Source organism: Trachypithecus francoisi, unplaced genomic scaffold, assembly GCF_009764315.1.
Source record: "Trachypithecus francoisi isolate TF-2019V2 unplaced genomic scaffold, Tfra_2.0 Lachesis_group19, whole genome shotgun sequence".
Classification (NCBI taxonomy): domain Eukaryota; kingdom Metazoa; phylum Chordata; class Mammalia; order Primates; family Cercopithecidae; genus Trachypithecus; species Trachypithecus francoisi.
This window is the reverse complement of record NW_022681464.1, coordinates 4,657,420-4,673,003: the sequence shown is the minus strand read 5'-3', so window position 1 is coordinate 4,673,003 and position 15,584 is coordinate 4,657,420. Positions and strand designations below refer to the sequence as shown.

The 15,584-nt window shown below is 44.1% G+C and overlaps 1 protein-coding gene across 4 annotated transcripts in view; it reads right to left on the bottom strand.

The window, feature by feature from the left end:
• Positions 1 to 15,584, bottom strand: part of MRO (maestro) — a 45,878-nt gene that overhangs the window by 15,391 nt on the left and 14,903 nt on the right. The window contains exons 2-3 of one of the 4 annotated variants that reach the window (XM_033177709.1): positions 7,445 to 7,566; positions 3,986 to 4,028 (exon numbers count right to left, since the gene is read on the bottom strand). In XM_033177709.1, coding sequence (XP_033033600.1) covers positions 3,986 to 3,999 — 14 coding nt within the window. In that variant the 5' untranslated portion in view covers positions 4,000 to 4,028; positions 7,445 to 7,566. Of the gene's footprint in view, positions 1 to 3,985; positions 4,029 to 7,444; positions 7,994 to 13,323; positions 13,402 to 15,584 lie in introns of those variants that run through there. The other 3 variants (XM_033177711.1, XM_033177712.1, XM_033177710.1) reach the window with 3 other exon arrangements.

The following is a 15,584-nucleotide window of genomic DNA, read 5'->3' as shown; positions in this document are numbered from 1 at the left end:
CAGCAGACTTGTTAAAACATTTTGATTGTTGAAACAGCAATCAAATTATGAACCCATGAAACGGGGCAGTTTTGGTGGAAGGAGCTCAGGCAGTCCCTATGGTGATGGTTATGGATCTGGTAGTGGAAACAGTAGATATGGTAGCAGAAGGTTCTAAAAACAGCAGAAAAGGAGGCTGGGCATGGTGGCTCACACCCTTAATCCCAGCACTTTGGGAAGCCGAGGTGAGTGGATCACCTGAGGTCAGGAGTTCGAGACCAGTCTGGTCAACATAGTGAAACCCCATCTCTACTAAAAATACAAAAATCAGCTGGGCATGGTGGCGGGCGCCTGTAATCCCAGCTACTTGGGAGGCTGAGGCATGATAATTGCTTGAACCCGGGAGGCAGAGGTTGCAGTGAGCCGAGATTCCCAGGCCCAGGCCCCAGAGTTTCTCATTTTGGGCATCAGCAGCAGGGCCTAATAATTTCTATTTCTAACAAGCTCCCAGGTGACACTGGGATGTGACTGGTTTGGTGACCACACTTGGAGAACCACTGCATTCACAGAAAGAAACCACAGCAGTACAGTGTTGCTTCCCTCCAGAGTAAAGGGATTTTAAAATTCACATTGAGGATGGAGCTGGAGGTCATTATTCTAAGCAAACTAACACAGGAGGAGAAAACCAAGTACCGCATGTTCTCACTTGTAAGTGGGAGCCACACGTTGAGTGCCCGTGGACACACAAAAGGCAGCAGACACCAGGGTGGAGGGCAGGAGGAGGGTGAAGAGTGAAAAACTACCTGTCGGGTGCCATGCTTACTACCTGAGTGACAAAACAACCCATACTTCACACCCCTGCTACACACAATTTACTTTACAACAAACCCACACCTGTACCCCTGAAACTAAAATAAAATTTTAAAATTTTAAATTTGGTGCTGGAGAGGACGTGGAGAAATAGAAACACTTTTACACTGTTGGTGGGACTGTAAACTAGTTCAACCATTGTGGAAAACAGTGTGGCGATTCCTCAAGGATCTAGAACTAGAAATACCATTTGACCCAGCCATCCCACTACTGGGTATATACCCAAAGGATTATAAGTCATGCTGCTATAAAGACACATGCACACGTATGTTTATTGCAGCACTATTCACAATAGCAAAGACTTGGAATAAACCCAAATGTCCATCAGTGACAGACTGAGTTAAGAAAATGTGGCACATGTACACCATGGAACACTATGCAGCCATAAAAAAGGATGAGTTCGTGTCCTTTGTAGGGACATGGATGCAGCTGGAAACCATCATTCTCAGCAAACTATCGCAAGAACAGAAAACCAAACACCGCATGTTCTCACTCATAGGTAGGAACTGAACAATGAGATCACTTGGACACAGGAAGGGGATCATCACACACCAGGGCCTATTGTGGGGAGGGAGGAAGCAGGGAGGGGTAGCATTAGGAGATATACCTAATGTAAATGACGAGTTAATGGGTGCAGCACACTAACATGGCACATGTATACTTATGTAACAAACCCACATGTTGTGCACATGTACCCTAGAACTTAAAGTATAATAATAAAAAAAAATTATAATTTGGCTCACATAGAGCCAAAAAACACGCTTGGTTGCTTCTTTCTGGGGCTTTTCTTTTAACAACTTTATGTTTCAATAGAACCTAAAGATTCTCAGGTCAGATGCTCCAGATCAGAGCCAACAGGTGCCTGACAATGGGTACAGGGAGCCTAAAAGAAGCAAAACTCCTGTCCCATGTTGAAGGAGGGGTTGAACACAATCTTACTTTAGACAAATAGGACTGGTGATTTATATTAGCATATTTGTGAATTTGAATAGCATTAAGATTACCTTCAAAAAAATAAAAGCTCAAAGTGGAGGTAAAGCTGTGACCCAGTTGCCCCCAGCCTGACTTGGGCCATCACCATCTGCCCCTGCAGCCAGTGACAGGGGCAAGACCCATGGGAATCAGGGTGGTTGAGAAAACTGGTTCTTGGTGGCCTGAGCTTTGAAACTACAGAGGCCAGTTTAAGAGACCATTTTGAGGAATGGGGCACACCCACAGATTGTGTGATAATGAGAAACTCCCAAACAAAACATCTTGGGGGCCTTGGTTTTGTGACTTACGCTGGTGCAGCAAAGTGTGCTCAATCACACAAGGTTGATGGGCATGTAGCGAAACCAGAGACAGCTGTTTCTAGAGAGGGTTCTGTAAAGCCTGGTGCCCATCCAACAGTACAGACAATGTTTGCCGGGCACGGTGGCTCACACCTGTAATCCCAGCACTTTGGGAGGCCGAAGTGGGCGGATCACGAGGTCAGGAGATCGAAACCATCCTGGCTAATATGGTGAAACCCCATCTCTACTAAAAATACAAAAAAATTAGCCGGGCATGGTGGTGGGCGCCTGTAGTCCCAGCTACCCGGGAGGCTGAGGCAGGAGAATGGCGTGAACCCGGGAGGCAGAGCTTGCAGTGAGCTGAGATCGCACCACTGCACTCCAGCCTGGGCGACAGAGCGAGACTCCATCTCAAAAAAAAAAGAAGAAAATATTTGTTGAGAGTAATAAGGAAGAGACAGAAGAATATAATTTGAGAGACTCCTTTGAAAAGTGTGACAAGATTGAAACCATAGAAGTTATGAACCAGGCACAGTGGCTCAAGCCTGTAACTTCAGCATTTTGGGAGGCTGAGGCAGGCAGATGACTTGAGCTCAGGAGTTCGAGACCAGCCTGACCAACGTGGTGAAATCCTGTCTCTACTACAAATACAAAAGTTAGCTGGGCATGGTGGTGCATGCCTGTAATCCCAGTTACTCAGGAGGTTAAGGCAGGAGAATTGCTTGAACCCAGGAGGCAGGGTTGCAGTGAGCTAAGATCATGCCGCTGTACGCCTGGGTAACAGAGCGAGACTCCATCTCAAAAAATAATAATAATAAATTAAAAAGTTAGGGAAGCCAGGCAGAGTGGAAAACAGGATTTGCTCTTATAACTTTTGATGATCATGAAACAATTGATAAAATTGTTGTTCAGATAGACTATGCTATTAATGGGCATAATTGTAAAGTAAAAAGGGTCCTTTCTAAACAAGATGGAGTCTACTGGGTCATAAAGAGGTCACGGAAGTGGATCTGGCAACTTGGCTGGTCGTGGAGGAAACTTTGGAGGTGGTGAAGGTAATTTTGGCCGTGGTGGGAACTTTGGTGGAAAGGAGGCTATGGTGATGAAGGTGATGGCAGCAGAGACAGTTATGCAGGAGAGGACGGTGGATAGAATGGATTTGGAGGTGACGGTAGCCACTATGGGTGGTGATCCTGGTCATAAGAGTAGAGGGGACCATGGTGGTGGTGGACCAGGATATGAAAACCAAGGTAGTCCATATGGTGGCAGTGGTGGATGATATGATGGTTACAGTGAAGGAGGAAATTTTGGTGGTGGTAACTATGGTGGTGGTGGGAACTATAACGATCTTGGAAACAGCAATCAAATTATGAACCCATGAAACGGGGCAGTTTTGGTGGAAGAAGCTCAGGCAGTCCCTATGGTGATGGTTATGGATCTGGTAGTGGAAACAGTAGATATGGTAGCAGAAGGTTCTAAAAACAGCAGAAAAGGAGGCTGGGCACGGTGGCTCACACCTGTAATCCCAGCACTTTGGGAAGCCGAGGTGAGTGGATCACCTGAGGTCAGGAGTTCGAGACCAGTCTGGTCAACATAGTGAAACCCCATCTCTACTAAAAGTACAAAAATCAGCTGGGCATGGTGGCGGGTGCCTGTAATCTCAGCTACTCAGGAAGCTGAGGCATGATAATCGCTTGAACCCGGGAGGCAGAGGTTGCAGTGAGCCGAGATCATGCCTCTGCACTCTAGCCTGGGGGATAGAGCGAGACTCTGTCTCCAAAAAAATAAAAAATAAAAACAGTAGTAAAGGGCTACAGTTCTTAGCAGGAGAAAGGATGAGAAGTTTTGGGAAAGCAGCGAGTTACCTTGAAATAGTCATCCCAAATGCATTAGAGGAACTGTAAAAATCTGCCATGGAAGGAACAATGATACATAGTTAGAAAACTTATTGTAGCTTAAACAGAAAACCCTTCTTGTTCAGGACTGTCATAGTCACAGTTTGCAAAAAGTACAGCTATTGATAATGCAATGTAGCATTGGCTAGATGCACATCCCTGTGGTCTTTTATCTGCTGTAACTTTTTCTTTTTCTTTTCGTTACATCAGGTAGATTGCCCTGTAAATTGTGGTAGTGGTTCCAAGAATAAAAAATTAAGGAATTTTTAACTTTTCAATATTTATATAGTTCAGTTTTTCCACATTTCTGAACACTTTAACAAAATACAGTTTTGAGGGTGTTTCCTTGTGAGTTAACAAATAAAGAAGACCATTGTGAATTACTATTTTGCATAAATTTTGCTAACGTTAACTGTAAAGAAACACCAGCTGACTTGCAGTTTAAGGGAATTCTATTCTCCCCATTTCCAAACCATGATCTGAATGGGTGCTGACATGTGGAGAGAATAGATATTTGTATGCTTGCAATGTCTGTTTTAGATAAATAGGATTGGGTATTTAAAGTAGCATATTTATGAATTTAATAGCATTAAGATTACCTTCAAATGAAAAAATCTCAAATTTCAAAATCAAAATAAAAGAAGCAAAACTCCCTGAAGCTGAGGGCCCACTCACCAAAGAGGGCACGGGCCTCATTATAAAGCAGCTGGTATCTCTGTTCCAAGGCATAAGAAAATCGTGCCTGAAGCTCCTTTCCATTGGGAAGGAAAACAAACCTGCTCCCCTGTTCTTTCTGCTTGACTTCTCTTCCAAGAGGAGCATAACAGCTAAGGGCTTTAGCCAGCCAAGGCAGCTTCCCCAGGCTTCAGAAATCAAGCAGCCAGCCTCGCCTTCATAGGCGTAAGTAGAACTCAAGGTCATGCTCCCGTTTGGGGCAAAGTAAATGAGAACTGAGTGGCTCCGCCTGGAAGATTCGATCTGTGGTTAGAGAAACTCATACAGAGTTCTATCTTGAGCTCACTACTTCTTCTAGCAAACCCTGCCTCCCCAACACAAGAAAAAAACTGTGATATCGTTTAATCTCACAGGTTGTCAGGGATCATCTCAATCTTGGGTGCGGGAAAAGTAAAGCATTTCTCAGTGTTGGCTGCGCCTTCTCTATCAGAATTCCCCGGGGTACATGTTATAAATTCCAAGCCAGAGGTGGGTGCAGTGGCTCACACCTGTAATCCCAGCACTTTGGGAGGCTGAGCATCCCTTGAGCCCAGGAGTCCGAGGCTGCCGTAAGCCACGATTGCGCCACTGCACTCCAGCTGGGTTGACAGACCAAGATCCTGTCTCTAAAAAATAAAAATAAATAATAATAATAAACTCCAGGCCTGCCCCAGAACAATTGGATCCGAATCTCAGGGAGTGTTGGGCCTGAGCATTGCACTTTTTGTATATGGTGCCTAGCAATGCTACACGCATGCTGATATAGAAGAACCTCTATCCTGGAAATTAAATAAACTCCGCTAGGCTGAGTCCATGCAGTAGTAGAAACCATGGAAATCAGGGAGGGAGCTGGGGCCGAGGGATGAGAAAGGGAAGGAGGTCAGTGTCTATGCAGAGAACAAGAGATTGATACCATATGTTTGTGAAGCACTTTGAATTTCACTTTAAAAATAAAATTAAAATCACAGCAGCTGTTTGTCTATGATTTATGCAACTTTTCCAAGATGCTATTCTTCAGTTAAAAGTTTCCTTAAAAAATAAAACAAATTAGGAGTTAAATCAAGGTCACAAGGCCCCTCGCCAGAGCCTTGTGTTTCCTGTACTCGCAGCTTCTTAAAGGACTCCCCCCACCCCCACGCCCTCCTTCTTGCCTGCAGTGCCTCCCTCCTTTCTAAAACATTAAGTCCTTTACACCCAATCCAACAAAAACAAAAGGATCATTCTCATCTGTTGCAACACAGGATCTCAGAGAGGATCGTTTTAAACACACTGTGAATTAAGGTAGTATACAGATTCCAAGACTTCTTAGGGTGTTCTAACTCCTCCTCCAAGCCCACTCACCCGTACATGACAGGCATTCTTTCCTAGGAGAATTACATTTTCTGGTGGGTTTCTATGGTCACCACACGTGCCTAATCTTGTATAACCAAGACCGGGAGGTCACCTCGCCATTTGCAAGCCAAAGACACAGCTAGCTCTGCTTCTAGTTTTACTCATCTCTGTACACATTCCTCAACCAATTCTTTCTCTAGAACATACTCCTGAGTGAGCTATGTGCAGACCCCCTGGTTTTCACCAACTCCACGACCCCAGCTGGGACTTGTGTTCACTGCCATGTTGTGCTTATACCTGATCTCACTGAAGATACGTGGATTTGGGGTAACTTAGAAGACTGTTTTATGCTTTACACTGACTCCAATCTGCTTTTACAAACTTGAATCATTCTGACTCAAAATATTAGATTTTTGGTCAATAATCCTTTTATTTATTGAAGCCAAAAGGTATATTATGAAGGCCAAAATTATAAAACACTTTGATTTTATCTCCTTATCTGTAAAATGAGCAGAAGAAACTGTTAGATTGCTTAAAAATCCTTCCAACACTGAACTTATAAATCACAATAGTAGGCTGAGTGTGGCGGCTCACGCCTATAAATCCCAGCATTTTGAGAGGCCAAGGCAGGCAGATTGCTTGAGATCAGGAGATCAAGACCAGCCTAGGCAACATGGTGAAACCCTGGCTCTACTAAAAATACAAAAGTTAGCCAGACAAGGTAGTGCACACCTGTAGTCCCAGCTCCTCAGGAGGCTGAGGCAGGAGAATCACTTGAACCCAGGAGTCAGAGGTTGCAGTGAGCTGAGATTGTGCCACTGCACCCCAGCTTGGGCAACAGAACAAGATCCTGTCTCAAAAAATAAAAATAAAAATAAATTGTCTTCATTTAAGAAAAGAAGAAACTGGGGCTTAAAGTAATGTTGAACAATTAACTCAAAGTCAAATAGTAGTGGCAGAGCAGATTTCAGGACTCTGAAAGCTATCCTTTCAGTCACTGTACTAGAAGCCTAGGTTCAGCTCCCTGGCAATGTCCTGTGTGCTGAACCAGGGAAGACAGACCGCATAGACATTTCAGTTTAAAGTGTCAATATCTTCCCTGCGTCCCTGTCATTCTATTATATTGCTGACAGTAGAATGATCTATAACTCATCTATTGATCAATTAACATAGTTTGTGAAAAGCAAACAAAATCAGCTTCCTGGTCAACATTGCCCACTTCAGTTTTACAAAGAGAACATTACCAAACAGCTATCCCCTAGAGGTTGAACTCCCTCTGATACCGGTGACCAGAGTGACATTCCAGAAAGGTTTTGGGAACCCAAGTGCAGCCAGGACACCTCTAGCTGCATCTGGGCTGCCCCGGCCAACAGTGTCCCTTACCTGCGGCTCCTGCAGGCGGCTGCCACGTGATGAACCGGAGCCCGTTCCGGACTCGGGAGGGCTGCTTTCCCGGGTAGTAGCCAAATGTGATGACTCGGCTAAATTTTCCCAGCCCTGAATTCCTAACATACAAGAAGGGAAATTAGGAGGTGACGCAGGGTCTGTTCAGGATAACGGGTCGGCACAGAGTGATGGAAAGTGAGAATCAAATAAGAGGGGAAAGTCAAAGTTTATAGGGTATTGGGGCGGGAGTGGGAATTGTTCTGGAATGAAACCGACATGAATACTGTGGGCTGGCACAAGCATCACTTGCGCCCTTTGCTTCCCCACGCCATGCTGAGGTGTTTTTCCTTCTCCTTGCTGTGATACCCCGCCTCATTCTTCCCTCACGTCAGCCTGACCGACACTTTCTGCAGAAATTCAGTAGACGGCAATTCTGGGGACCTTCCCTCTGCACCAAACAAAATGGCCCTGTTAAGGCCCGTTCCCCCTGCGGCCGCGAGATGGCGGCATGACTCAATGGACGGGTTCCAGGAGGCCTCTGCACAGAGATGCCGCCATGGCTGCCTCCTTCCTTACATAATCCTATTAGAGCGCATTTAATCTAAGGATGGGACACTGTGTTCCATGCTAGGCAGACTCATCGTGACTGATTGTTGCACCAGCAACAAGAGCTTTAACCGCTGACGTCCCTTCCTGCTCAAGAAACACCATATGTCCTGAAAGGAGCGATTTAAGCTCTCAAAATGATTTATTGGTAAAAAGCAAAGCAAAATTAAAATCAGGGAACTACGGCACCTGCAGAATTTAGGAGCCTCTCTCCCTCATCATCCCACCTTCCCCGGACTCTCCAACCACGTGCATAAATCTATTTATCAATAATTAGTTATCGTCTCGCTCTGCCTTTCCGTATGCCTTTCTGTCATACGGAAAATATGTCCTAAAAGAAAAAAAGAACAGTTATATTTTCGAAGATGGAGGAGCTTATTGTTATGCTAATAGATAACATTCAATGAAAACTTCTATGTGCCAAATGTTGGGATAAATATTACATAGACTATCTCATTCAATTTTTACATCAAACCGAAAGTTAATACTCCTACTACAGTCTCCATTTTAAGGCTGGAAAAACTGAGGCACAGGGAGATTACCTTGACAAAGGTCATGCAGTTAATTCATGGCAGAGTTAAAATTCAGCCACAGGCAGGCTAATGTGAGAGCTTGGACTCAGCCATGATGCTATGCAGTGGACTGGTCTAGAAAACCCAATGAGGAGATAAGCAGAAAAATATAAACCAGAGAAATATGTCAGAGTGGAATATGAAAGAAAAAAGGCAGAAAGAAAGAAAATCGATGCTGCTGAGAAAATAAGAAGAATGAGGCTAAAACACCACCCTTTTCAGATTAAGTTACAAGGGCACCACTGTGACATTTGAGGACACAATTTCAATAGAGTGATAGAGAAAGGAAGCTAGGCTGCAAAGCTAAGGGACTATGAGGAAAGAGGAAATTGAGATGTCTTGCTGCAAAAGGAAAGCAATAAATAGACTAGAAGAGACAGCAAAGTCAGGCAAAAGTATTTTGGTTTTCTTGTGTGCTTTTTAAAATGGAATAAAGCCTGGCCTTGTTTGAAAGTGGTTGCAAGGGAGCCCTAATATGTGGGTGGTGCCGAGTAGTGGTAATAGGAAGAGGTGGAGGGGGGCATCAAGGGCACAAAGGAAAGGGTTAGCTCTGGAGGAGGAAGAAAGGTGGCTGCCTCTGTCTGCAACTGGGAGACAGCCACAGAGATGAAGATACATCAACATGAAACTGAGAGGAATGGGCGAGTTCAATTCTTCCAAAATAGCTTTAATCTTTTCAGTAAAACCAGAGTGAGGTTATCGGCCAAGAGTGAGAATGAGGTTATATGGCCATAATCTATATACTGAACTAATCCATGTAGTGCTTAGAACGACCAAAAAGGTAATAAGATTATCCAAAGAACAGAGGAGACTGGAGAAGGGAAGTCCGAAGTATGACTGTAAAGATTCTCTGCAGAATCTCCTTTGTGAATCAGAACTGAAATTTACATCCCCTCCTCCCCTCGAACAGAAACATAACAGGCACACTATTAATAATCCCTTGTGTCTAAAGTTTCTTTGTATTCAAGTTTTAAGACATTGGACAGAGAAATAGTATCTTCTCTACTGCTAAATAAGAGAACTAATATGCAGATAAATTTTCCTGTTTGGCTTAAAACTACAAAGAAAATCAGGGCCAGAACTGGAATTGATATCCAGGAACCTCTCTGATACTTGCACAGTGCTGCCTTCAGCTCTGCTAAACAATTCTCATAAAGGGCCTGGATGCAGCTAACTGCCCCTAGAGAATCCCAGACACAGCACAAACATGGGAAGCATCAAAATCAACTCATGATGCCCACAAGAGTCTCAGATTCTCCTTATGTGGCCCTGGGTCACAGTGCAGTTCTTTGGAAATTAGAGGGCAAGTTTGATAACTTGATTGCACCATATTTGTATACCGATAACACGATGTCTTTAAAAGAACACACCATAATTATTTAATGTAAGGGTTTAATGACTCTATTTTCATTCCCAATTAACATTTCCTTATTGCCAAAAGTACACTGGGGCTGACACAACTGGAAAAAGCAAAGAGGGTAATTATTTAGCCTGCATTACTGATGAAAAGGGCAACAGGCAAAGCTAAAGCAATCCACAATTCACCTTCTGTTTAGACGGAGATAAGGACAAAAGAGTCACCAATCAAAATGGTTTATCTTCAGTTTCAGGACTTTTAGAAGCACTTCCCTGTGTGTGTGCGTGCACAATGTGTAATCAGGAAATTTATCTTTTATATTTCATTTCTTTTTTTTTTAAATGAGACAGAGTCTCACTCTGTCACCCAGGCTGGAGTGCAGTGGGGGGATCTTGGCTCACTGCAACCTCCTCCTCCCAGATTCAAGTGATTCTCACGCCTCAGCCTACCGAGTAGCTGGGACTACAGGCGCCTGCCACCACCCCGGCTAATTTTTGTATTTTTGAAAGAGACGGGGTTTCACCATGTTGGTCAGACTGGTCTCCAACTCCTGACCTTAGGTGATCTGCCCGCCTCCGGGATTACAGGCATGAGCCACCGCGCTCTGCCAGGAAATTTATCTTAAAGGGAGAGATTTAAGTTTCCTCCCTCTCATCTTCTTTCAGGAAATACATCCCCCGCACCCCGCCCTCCAGCTAAGCGAAACCCTCTCTTGATTTTCACTTCTAAAAAGAAATAAAATCAGCCACCTCCTTAGCCACAGGTTGTGATTACCAGCTTCTCATTCTTTCTTTCTTTCTTCCAGTGTTTACTGAGATACTGCTTCCATGGAGGCAGAGTGCTCGGCAGGTGGGACCAATACTCAGACTGCGCTCTCGAGGAGAATCGACCAGCAGCGGACTTGGGACTGGGGCTTATGTGCCCACAACGCAAGGCAGGAATTGATAAGAGCCAAGGAGAGGAGGTGATAATGAGTCAAAGGGCAGTCACTAGGGAAAACCCTTCGTAGAGGATGGAGCATCCACTCCTGTGCTTAGTGAAACCAGTTAGACCGAGATGAGAAACGCCTCCCAGGAGGCAGGCTCAGTGAGAACACGAGGCCATGAAAGCACGCCAGGTAGCCACCCGGATGAGCCACCTAACCTGACTCCTCCACAATCCACTCGCCTCCAAGGTGGAAAGCCTTGGGAGACTCTTCCCAAACTTCATGCCACATTTGCTTCCCATTCCTCTACCTATGTGTCATAATCTAAAAACAAAGGTATTTTGACTGCTAGTCTTTGAATGAAATAGATGCTGCAGGAAGAAGCATTGGGGTTTATATCCCTCGGCTTCAAATACCCTCCAGCACATGGAGACAGGAGTGCCCCATGGCCCAGGTCTCCTCACGCCCAGATGCAGTTCTCCAAACTCTGTAAACAGTAAGCTGTCTCATCCAACCCTCCATCTGGCTGTTATGCCTTCCGTTTTCTCTATTTTATTACTTGATAGTTACTATTGGTGCCAGAATGCGAGAAAAAATTCAAGCTCTTTCTGTAGCCTCTTGGCCTGGGGTAATCTCTGAAAATGATTTGCCTATCCCTTGACCCAGAAAACTCCACAAAATCATGCAAACCAAGGGGTTCAAATCTTTATGTTACCTTTAAGAACACCCATGTAACTGTGCAGGCCATCAAGGTATGCATACCCCAAAAAACACCAAGTACCTGAAAGATGTCACTTTTCGGAGGCACTGTGTGCCTTTCCATCATTACAAAGGTGGAGCTGGCATGTGTGCCCAGGCCAAGCAATGGGGCTGGATGCAGGCTTGGTGCCCAAAAAAGGTGTCGAATTTTTGCTGCATGTGCTTAAAAATGCAGAGAGCAATGCTGAACTTCAGGGTTTAGATGTACATTCTTGGATCATGGAGCACATTCAGTTGAACAAAGCCAAGATGTACACCGTATTTACAGAGCTCATGGTCAGATTAACCCATGTGAGAGATCCCTCTGCTGCATGGAGATGATCTTCGCTAAAAAGGAACAAATTGTTTCTAAACCAGAAGAGATACTTACACACAAGAAAAAGGCATCCCACAAGAAACTGAAGAAACGACACAGCCTAGGAATACATTCAGTATAAGATAATTGCAAATAATAGTTTAGCCAGGCATGGTGGCTCATGCCTGTAATCCAAACACTTTGGGAGACTGAGGCGGGAAGATCACTTGAGCCTAGGAGTTTGAGACCAGCCTAGGCAGCATAGGGACACCCCCATCTCTATAGTTAAAAAAAAAATTTTAATTACCCAGGCAATGTGGCATGTACGTGTGGTCCTTAGCCACTTAGGAGGCTAAGGCGGGAGGATTGCTTGAGCTCAGGAGGTCAAGGCTAAAGTGAGCCACGATTGTGTCACTGCACTCAAGCCTGGGTGATAGAACAAGACACTGCCTTTACTTTTCTTTTTTTCTTTTCTTTTTTTTTTTTTTTTGAGACAGAGTCTTGCTCTGTCACCCAGGCTGGAGTGCAGTGGTATGCTGTCGGCTCACTGTAACCTCTGCCTCCCAGGTTCAAGCAATTCTCCTGCCTTAGCCTACCGAGTAGCTGGGACTATAGGTGCGTGCCACCATGCTCGGCTAATTTTTTGTATTTTTAGTAGAGATGGGGTTTCACCATGTTGACCAGGCTGGTCTCAATCTCCTAAACTTGTGATCCGCCCACCTTGGCCTACCAAAGTGCTGGGATTATAGGCATGAGCCACCACATTCAGCCAAGACACTGTCTTTTAAAAACAAAGTTAAAAAAAAAAAAAAGGCCAGGAGTAGCAGCTCATGCCTATAATCCCCACACTTTGGGAGGCCGACACAGGAGGATCACCTGAGGTCAGGAGTTCAAGACCAGCCTGGCCAACGTGGTGAAACCCCATCTCTGCTAAAAATACAAAAATTAGCCAGGTGTGATGGTGCATGCCTGTTATCCCAGTTACTTTGGAGGCTGAGGCAGGAGAATCACTTGAACCTGGGAGGCAGAGGTCGCAGTGAGCCAAGATCACACCACTGCACTCCACTCCAGCCTGAGCCGCAAGAGTGAGACTCCATCTCAAAAAATAAAAAATAAATAAATAAAAATTAAATTAAATTAAATTAAAATTAAAAAAATAAGTTCAAGTTTAAATGCCTTTCCTACCTGAGATATTAATTACTCCTATACTATCACCAACACCACACTTCCAAAAGGTTATCGTGAACTTCTGTAAACATTTTTCAGTTGAACTGGTTAAGTCTTTAGCAATCAATCAACTGTGTTGAACTACAGTGTCTAGCAGAATCAGTTGAATCCTGAGACTGTTCTGTGCTGTCTTACCTGAGCTAGGCAATGAGGAGCACAGCGTGGCTAGCTTCTCGCTCTGTGCTCATCCTGATGAAGGGTGAATATGAATCAGCCTAGAAACATCTCTGTCCTTTAAACAAGCTTGCAGTGAACAATAAACCACATTTTGTCCTTGAGGATGAAACATAGGCCAGATTAGAGTTTTATCACAAGAGAGAAATACATAATAAGGCCTCTGCTATCTGCCTCTGATAATTGCTAACGATACATTCTAAATGATGCAGTTTTGCAAACTTCTAAGATTCTCACGTTACATTTCCTATTTGTGCAAGGGCCCAGTGAGAAAGCTATACATGCTTTATTATGGAAGAGAACAGAATCAGTAAACAGCACCATGAGACGTCAAACCAATCCTGCAGACAACTGTTAAGAGCAGACAATCCTACTCTTAACACCTCAAAGTGTTCTTAGGCTATTTGTCATTTTCTCCTCTCAACCTTGGAAAGGGGGTCATTCTTGTGCTTCTTTGACATACAGGGAAACTTGGGGGAGTGGGGAAGAGTGAGTGGGGAACTTCCCCCAAAGTCTCAAAGCTAGGTGAAAGGGTTAGGATCTAAATGTTTGGCTTCCTCTTGAGCTTTGTCCAGCCAGAGTCATTCTATGGATTCTGCCTTTCACCTCTAAAGGCAGAATTCTTATTCCCATGGGCTTCCTTCCTCCCACTTTTTAAAAAATCTTTTCTCAACTTGTTTTCTTCTCTGCCCGCCCCCCACCCCCACCTGCCTTGTTTCTATTTTAAGTTTGTTTTGAGCATTGCTTAACATATTCCTTCCTCTTGAACTAACCATAGTCTTAACATTCTACCGCTTATCCTTCAATTTTACACTTACAGTAGAATCCAGTCAAATCCCACAAAGCGACAAACATGTAGGCATTTATGATGAGAATCATGAGTGATCATTTTTTGATGAGACTAGGAGTGATGTCAGGCACAATGTGACCAATAAAACAATAAACCTATGCCCAAAAGTGCTTTACCATGCCTGCTGCTGTCATAAAGATCCAGTCTATCATTGGAACTGTTGACTCTTCTTTGAGAGATTGGAGAAGACTCTAAGAGTAGAACCGTTTTTTTATATACCCCACAACAGATACATTACAACAATCGTGTCTTTGATCCTATAATACCAGCTTCCCACCACAACTCCATCACAGCATTACTGTACCTTTCCCATTATTGTTCATTTAATTTCTCCAGTAAAGAACAAAAGAACAGCCAGGCACAGGGGGTCACACCTGTAATCCCAACAATTTGGGAGGCCAAGGGGGGGGGGGTGGGTCACCTGAGGTCAAGAGTTCGAGACCAGCCTGGCCAACGTGGCAAAAGCTCATCTCTACTAAAAATGCAAAAATGAGCCAGGCGTGGTGGGATGCGCCTGTTGTCCCAGCTACTGGGGAGGCTGAGGTGGGAGAATCACTTGAACATGAGAGAATCACTTGAACCCAGTAGAAGGAGGTTGCAATGAGCCAAGATCATGCCACTGCACTCCAGCCTGGACAACAGAGCGAGACTCCGTCTCGGAAAAAAAAAAAAAGAAAAAAAAGTAAACATTTTTATCAACATATATATGTTCAGGAATCAACTATGCAGGTTTCAGGTGCCCTGCAACTAGAGCAGATTATTTTCTCTCCTGCTGGCGTCCAATCCTTCAAGGAACTGTGCATTAGATCATCCCTAGAAAGGAAAGGAAAACAGGTAACATGCAAATTACCTGATTTTCTCATTGGGAATTTTTGGGGAGGTAGCTTTTGGCTATTCCTGTTCTCATTCTTTTTTACAACCTCAGGCAAATAAAAGTTGACCATGACTTAAAACAACACAGTATGCTTTAGATCTTAGAAGTCAAGCCCTATTGTCTGTTAAAAATCAATCTCTCTTGGTACAACCATTTTGGAGAGAAAGTTGACAATATTTTATCAAAAGTGCATGTGCATATGCCTCATATGCCTTCTTTTTTTTTTTTTTAAGGCAGCTCCTGAGCAGCTAGGATTACAGGCATGCGCCACCACGCCTGGCTAATTTTTATATTTTTACTAGAGACAGGCTTTTGCCAAACTCCTGAGTTTGAGTTTCATTTCAAACTCCTGACCTCAGATGAGCCACATGCCTCAGCCTCCCAAAGTACAGGCGTGAGCCACCATGCCTGGCTGCGTATGCCCTTTGACTCAGTTGTTCTGTTAATATTGATTTACCCAGGGCCATGGTGATTTTGTTCAAATTAGAATAAAGTATC